Source organism: Heptranchias perlo, chromosome 41 (genome assembly GCF_035084215.1).
Source record: "Heptranchias perlo isolate sHepPer1 chromosome 41, sHepPer1.hap1, whole genome shotgun sequence".
Lineage (NCBI taxonomy): Eukaryota > Metazoa > Chordata > Chondrichthyes > Hexanchiformes > Hexanchidae > Heptranchias > Heptranchias perlo.
In genome coordinates this window covers 11468110-11474929 of record NC_090365.1, presented here as the reverse complement: position 1 = coordinate 11474929, position 6820 = coordinate 11468110, and the positions used below count along the sequence as shown (strand labels likewise).

At 45.7% G+C, this 6820-nt stretch overlaps 1 protein-coding gene across 1 annotated transcript in view; it reads right to left on the bottom strand.

The window, feature by feature from the left end:
* Positions 1-576: 576 nt before the first annotated feature.
* LOC137305873 (rho GTPase-activating protein 11A-like) overlaps positions 577-6820 on the bottom strand; it is a 54057-nt gene continuing 47813 nt past the window's right edge. Inside the window, exons 13-14 of the mRNA XM_067974809.1 lie at positions 5069-5228; positions 577-2895 (exon numbers count right to left, since the gene is read on the bottom strand). Coding sequence (XP_067830910.1) covers positions 1409-2895; positions 5069-5228 — 1647 coding nt within the window. The 3' untranslated portion in view covers positions 577-1408. The remainder of the gene's footprint in view (positions 2896-5068; positions 5229-6820) is intronic.

The following is a 6820-nucleotide window of genomic DNA, read 5'->3' as shown; positions in this document are numbered from 1 at the left end:
GGTGTCAAATTTTGTTTGATAAATCGCTCCTTTGAAGCGCCTTGCGATGTTTAACGTTAAAGGTGCTATATCAATGCAAGTTATTGTTGTATCCATGGCAACTGCATTAGTTGCAGCGAAAACTGGCCTTGGGGGCTGAGCCGTAAATCAGAGCAAGTTGGGAGGAATCCCTGATGACTGGGGATTGCTGCATACTCAGGTGGTAGTGGCTGCACTCAAGTCGCTCTTAATTGGATCCCAGCCCCATTTGAACCGAGTGCCCACATCAAGATCAAGAATACATTGTGGGCCACTTCTATCACCAGGGAAGCAGAGACACAAAAATAGACCACCTCTCTTAAAAGGCAAGATATTGTGGCAATTGATTTTCTAAAGACGGAGAAACTTTGCAAACACTTTTCCCCCAACCTGACCGTCTCTAAAAATTACAATTATAAACCTGGGATCTAGAACTCTGCTTGTTGAGTTAAAGACCGAGGTTATCGACATCAGTTAACCGTAATATTTAAACAAGGACCATTCTAAATCTGTTTTCAAGCAGCATGAATGTGATAACTTAAAATCATTGAGGAACCATTTGATTTTCAAGAATTTATTTGGATTGACGCACTGAGAAAAATTTGCCGTTGAGTAAAGCAAGTATTTTCTATGAAAATAAAGCATGCTTGTGGCTTAAAGCAGACTTGAGTGTTGAAGCTGGATATTTCCAAGTGAAAAACCCTTAAACTCCAGTATTCAAACATCCCATTGTCAAAAGTATCTAAGAAAATGGTACTGCAGAACCACGCACCAGGACATGAGTTGCTCCTGTAATTTCCTCCATAATGCTCAGCTCTGCCACCGAGAAGGACTGAACAGAAGACGACTTTTCCACCAGCCATGAGGGAGAGGCCACGGGAGTCACTCTGTGCCAATCTCACCAATCTTCTAGCACTTGGCTATAGAGGGGCATTGCAGAAGCCTAGTCACTGGCTATACAATGCGCCCTTGTCTGAAGTATGGCAGGTAGTACAGGGACCTAAAAAAAATAACCAGGAAATATATATAAAATAAACAGTTCAGGAAAATCTACATTGAAATTTGATGGAAACAAGACTGACATCTACAATTTGTAACAAAAATTATGAGTCACAGTGCCTTCCGATCCATCTCAACTGGCAAAGAAATAAAAAAAAACAATCTTCTCAAGAATTAATTTCATACAACAAACTTTGATGAGCTCACTCCCTAGTTCCTTCGTGGATCTCCCATCGTACTGCAAACACAGAAGAAGTTCCTATCTTTGTCCCTATCACGATAATCTACTCACATTAAAATCAGTGGGGAAGAAAAAGTAAAGACGACCGGAAGCCATTTTTTTTTTAAAACTAGAGAAAGGAAATTATAATTTCCAAGTAAAATGCTGGATTTAATCCTGGTCTTCAGAATTAGAAGCTTCCTCAGGCACCACCAGATTATCTGAAGGAAGCTGGACCTTGGTACAGATGCCTTTCTGGAGCAGGAGTCCAGACTTTCCAGATGTTTGTGTGTCATTGCCCATCGTCAGCTGGCTTACACCTTCCCAGGGTTTGCCAGGCCATATCCCAGAACCAGGCTTATCTGGGGACATTAGCTTTCTTCTATCCTCAAAGATAGGTCTTCTCACTGGGCTCAGCCTAGACACCTTTCCTTGAGGTGAACTCAGAGTTAAACCTTTTTTGCTGCTAAAGAGGTGTTGGTTAGAGACACCTGAACACTCCGGATTATTTGTTTCAGGTGAGCAGGAGTAATTGATATCTTGCTTGCTGGTACTGTCAACTTCTAGCTCCTTACAAACACACAAGGCGCTCTCAAGACTTATCGACCTTCTCATGAGCTGCCTTGCTCCCTGATGCTTGTGTCCCTCTGGCTTTTTCCCAAACAGTGTACTTGCATGCTGGGCAAACTTCAACACTGAGGATTGGTGTGAAGTTTGCTTGGAGCTCGTTGGGACCTTTAAGAAATTGCGTTTCAAACTTCGCCTTTTCGCAGAGAGCTTGTTAAGTTTACGGATGTATTCTGCCACAGATGAGCGGGCCATTTCCATTTTGCTTGGCTGTGAAGAGGACTTCTCTCTGGTATCACGCAAGGGGTCATGGGACCCTTGTTTGCACTTCTCTGCAGACCTGAATTTATCTTCCATATCGTACAAAGAATTAGAGGCACGGTTTTCCACATGGTCTTCCTCTGTAAGAACGACGACAGGTATGGGCAACCCCTGAGCAATTTTAGAGTTTCCGTTCATACTATTTGAACAACCTTCCACGTCTATAGAGTTGCAACAAGCTTCTACATATGGCACAGATTGTTTTTTGTGTTCTCTATTGAAATTTAGTGAGTTCTCATTTACTGCCATGGATGAAGCATCATTGCTGGCATCTAAAGTCTTTAGGTGAACATCAGGGAACTCCGTAAACTCTGCCTCTACATCTCCCTCTGCAAATTCTTTGCCTTTGCTTTCCGAAATGACCTCGGGCAAGCTTAATGATCGCCGAAACATCTTACAATTTGGAACTGAACTGTAGAGAGGTACCTGAAGAAAACATGGTGTTGAGACATCTTCTCCAATATGGGAATCAAGGTCCAATTTCAAAATCTCATTGTGGCCTCTCCATGGTTGATCCCATTCAACCATCTCTGACCATAAACTACGGGTTGGTGTGTCAGCAACACGTGGACTTAGGAACTTGCATAGTATTTGATGAGGCTTCTTGGTCTCAAATGCAGGATCTGATGGGCTTATTATTAGACCAGAACTGTCCTGCAGAGGAGATCCTTCAATCTTGCTTAGTTCAGCGTCAGATAAGGTATTGAAATCCATGTGCGGTGACAGATGATGAGAAGCATAGTCTTCCATGTCATTCATATTGAACAGCCCTGGAGCAAATGAAACACAAGACAGTCAATGTGACTCAATAGGCACAAAACGCTAACTTGTTGCAAAGGAAGTCACTTTATCTTGAAAAATTATTAGTTTCTAATTAATGAATTGGCTTTCCATCATGATTCCTCACATAACTACAACAACCTGTATTTATATAGCGCCTTTAATATCGTAAAAGGTCCCAAGGTGCTTCACAGGAGCGTCATCAAACAAAACGTGACACTGAGCCACATAAGGAGATACTAGGACAGGCGATCAAAAGATTGGTCAAAGAGATATGTTTTAAGGAGCGTATTAGAGGATAGAGAAGTAGAGAGGTGGAGAGGTTTAGGGAGGGAATTCCAGAGCTCAGGGCCTAGGCAGCTGAAGGTTTGGCCGCCAATGGTGTAGCGATGAAAATAGGGGACACGCAAGAGGCCAGAAGTGGAAGAACGCAGGGATTTTGGAGGGTTGTAGGGCCGAAGGAGGTTACGGAGATAGGGAGGGCTGAGGTCATGGAAGGATTTGAAAACAAGGATGAGAATTTTAAAATCGAGGCGTTTCCGGACCGGGAGCCAATGTAGGTCAGCGAACACAGGGGGTGATGGGAGAACTGGACTTGGTGTGAGTTTGGATACAGGCAGCAGAGTTTTGGATGAGCTCAAGTTCATGGAGGGTGGAAGATGGGAGGCCGGCCAGTAGAGCATTGGAATAGTTCAGTCTGGAGGTAACAAAGGCATGGATGAGGGTTTCAGCAGCAAATGAGCTGAGGCGGGGACGGAGACGGGCGACATTAAAGGTGTAAGTAGGCAGTCTCGAGAGAAGCAAAAATGCTGCCAGATTCTAAAAGTGGACGTAAAGACAAGCCATGGTCTACAGACCTCTGAGCCTAATATCGATAGTTGGGAAAATAATAGAAAGTATTCTGAAAGAAAGAACAGTAAAGCATCAACAGAAATAGATAATAAAAAAGTAGTCACATTTACAGGTGATAGATCGTGCTCAACAAATCTACTAGAGTTCCCTGAGGAAAGAACTGTTAGTTGACAAGTAGAATTCGGCAGATTTAATATAGCTAGACTTTAGCAAAATCTTTGCTAGAGTACCGCATGGGAAATTACTTTACAAAGGAGAAATGCAATGAATAGAAGGGTAGCTTTTGAACTGGATAACTAAGGATGCAATGGATAGTTGTAAAGGAAGTAGCATCTATATGGAAAGAAATGACAAGCAGGGTACTATAGGGATTGGGTCTCTGGCCATTTCCAAGCCCATTAATGATTAGAAGGAATGGTTACAAAGCACTTCAAATCTCAGGCTTGATTTAATGGAGCCCATGACCCACCCCAATCCCAGGCCTACTTGTGGTCCTTCTCCCAAGCCTAATTTTCTTTTTATTTAATTTTCTTTATTAAATTAACTCACCTCCCCAACACCCAGCCCAAACCTCAACCCAGCACCTACCCTCCATCCAGACCCAGCTCACCCCACACCTGTCCCTGTCAGGCACAACAGACCAACCCTTTTCTCAGCTCGTAAGCAATGCTGATGGAGAGCAGTTGATTGACAGAATACTTTAAAGAAAAGAAAGACCTGCATTTATAAAGCGCCTTTCATGAACTCAAGATTTCCCAAAGTGCTTTACAGCCAATAAAGTGCTTTTGAAGTATGGTCACTGTTGTAATGTAGGAAACACCGTAGCCAATTTGCACACAGCAAGCTCCCACAAACAGCAATGTGATAATGACCAGATAATCTGTTTTTAGTGGTCGGTTGAAGGATAAATATTGGCCAGGACACCCTGCTCTTCTTTGAAATAGTGCTGTAGGATCTTTTACATCCACCTGAGGGGGCAGACAGGGCTTTGGTTTAACATCTCATCTGAAAGGCGACACCTCCGACAGTGCAGCACTCCCTCAGTATTGCACTGGAGTGTTAGCCTAAATTTGATGTTCAAGTCTCTGGAGTGGGACTTGAACCCATAGCTGCCTGACTCAGGGGCGAGAGTGCTACACCACAGCTGACACCTTAAACGTATGAAAGTCTCTGACATTTCTCCTTACTCCCCCTGCCCCTGGTACAACTGCACTAAATGATGCCAAACTGCATACAAACATGGCCCATGCTCAGACAGAAAGTAATAGTTAGGTTCAAGTATAGGCAATATCTGTTTTAATTTGCACGTACCATTACCCAGTGGGTCACTCCTCTGAGACACCGGGGTCAAAAGAACATTTGTTCCAGCCAGTGGAGATCCATCCAGGCTACCAGTTATGGTCGGGGTCAGCAAATCACAGCAAGTTGCCTTTGATTCTTTGGAAGCCAAATTTAATGGGAGGCTGAATTTCTGAAGGGCAGGAAAAGAAAACCATTAAAAAAAGAGAAATATTGCCAAAGAAACATTCTTAATCCACAGGTGAACAAATAAGGAAGGTCCACAACAGTTAACCGCCTTTTCCTTGATCTCCAAACTGAATCCACTCAGGATCTGAGTGTGCTCGATTGAGGAATTTTGCTAAACATTTTCCAACTTTGTATCCAATCCCAACATCAAGCACACCCAGGCTGTATGCGGCATCGACCAGACATAACACAGGACTACCCCACCCCAAACTCCCTTATCTCAAACCACAAGTTGACCCCCGCACTCCATGTTGCACACAGTTTGCCTGGGAGGCACTTCAGAGGGTCACTGCTGAACTGCCACTCACTTCACCAGCACGCGACACACACAAAACACCACCGTGCTGTAAATCTCTTCACATCCAGGCACAAAAGAGTCAAACGGTCAGTTTCGCGTCTTGCCAGACCTGTTCCACTGACTGAGTTTCTCCTATTGTCAAATTGTTTAGCTGTGCAGGATTTTCAGGAAAAAAAATCCAAGAAAATGTATCCCTTCTTAAAATGATGCTGGACGGTTTTAAACCTTTATTGTGTTTTGACTTTCCTAATGGGCAAGGCATCAACTTGCAAGGGGAAGAAATAATTCTGCCCAAAAGATCCCAAGGCAGGGAAATTATTTTGGAATTTGCTTTTTCTTGCTGTAACTAGAGAGGAAGACTGGGGAATGGGGGTCGGAGGAGAGATGGGGAACGGGGGTCGGGAAGAGAGGGAGACTGGGGGTCAGAGGAGAGATGGGGAACAGGGGTCGGGGAGAGAGGGAGACTGGGGGTCAGAGGAGAGATGGGGAACGGGGGTCGGGGAGAGAGGGAGACTGGGGGTCAGAGGAGAGATGGGGAACGGGGGTCGGGGAGAGAGGGAGACTGGGGGTCAGAGGAGAGATGGGGAACGGGGGTCGGGGAGAGAGGGAGACTGGGGGTCAGAGGAGAGATGGGGAACGGGGGTCGGAGAGAGGGAGACTGGGGGTCAGAGGAGAGATGGGGAACGGGGGTCGAGGAGAGAGGGAGACTGGGGGTCAGAGGAGAGATGGGGAACGGGGGTCGGGGAGAGAGGGAGACTGGGGGTCAGAGGAGAGAGAGAGGGAGACTGGGGAATGGGGATCGGAGGAGAGAGAGAGGGAGACTGGGAAATGGGGATCGGAGGAGAGAGAGAGGGAGACTGGGAAATGGGGATCGGAGGAGAGAGAGAGGGAGACTGGGAAATGGGGATCGGAGGAGAGAGAGAGGGAGACTGGGAAATGGGGATCAGAGGAGAGAGGGAGACTGGGAAATGGGGATCGGAGGAGAGATGGGGAATGGGGGTCAGAGAAGTGGGAAAATGGGGGTCAGGGAGAGAGGGAGACGAGGATCAGATGAGAGATGGGGAATGGGAGTCGAGGGAGAGGGGGTGGACTATGGGGAAAGAGCTGGGGAGTGGGACTTTCAGTAGCTCTTTGAGTTCCGGCACGGACACGATGGGCCGAATGGCCTCCTCCTGTGCTGTATGATTCTATATAGCTTTGCTCGTTCCCCTCCCTAGCCTAGGGACAGCTGAGGCCAA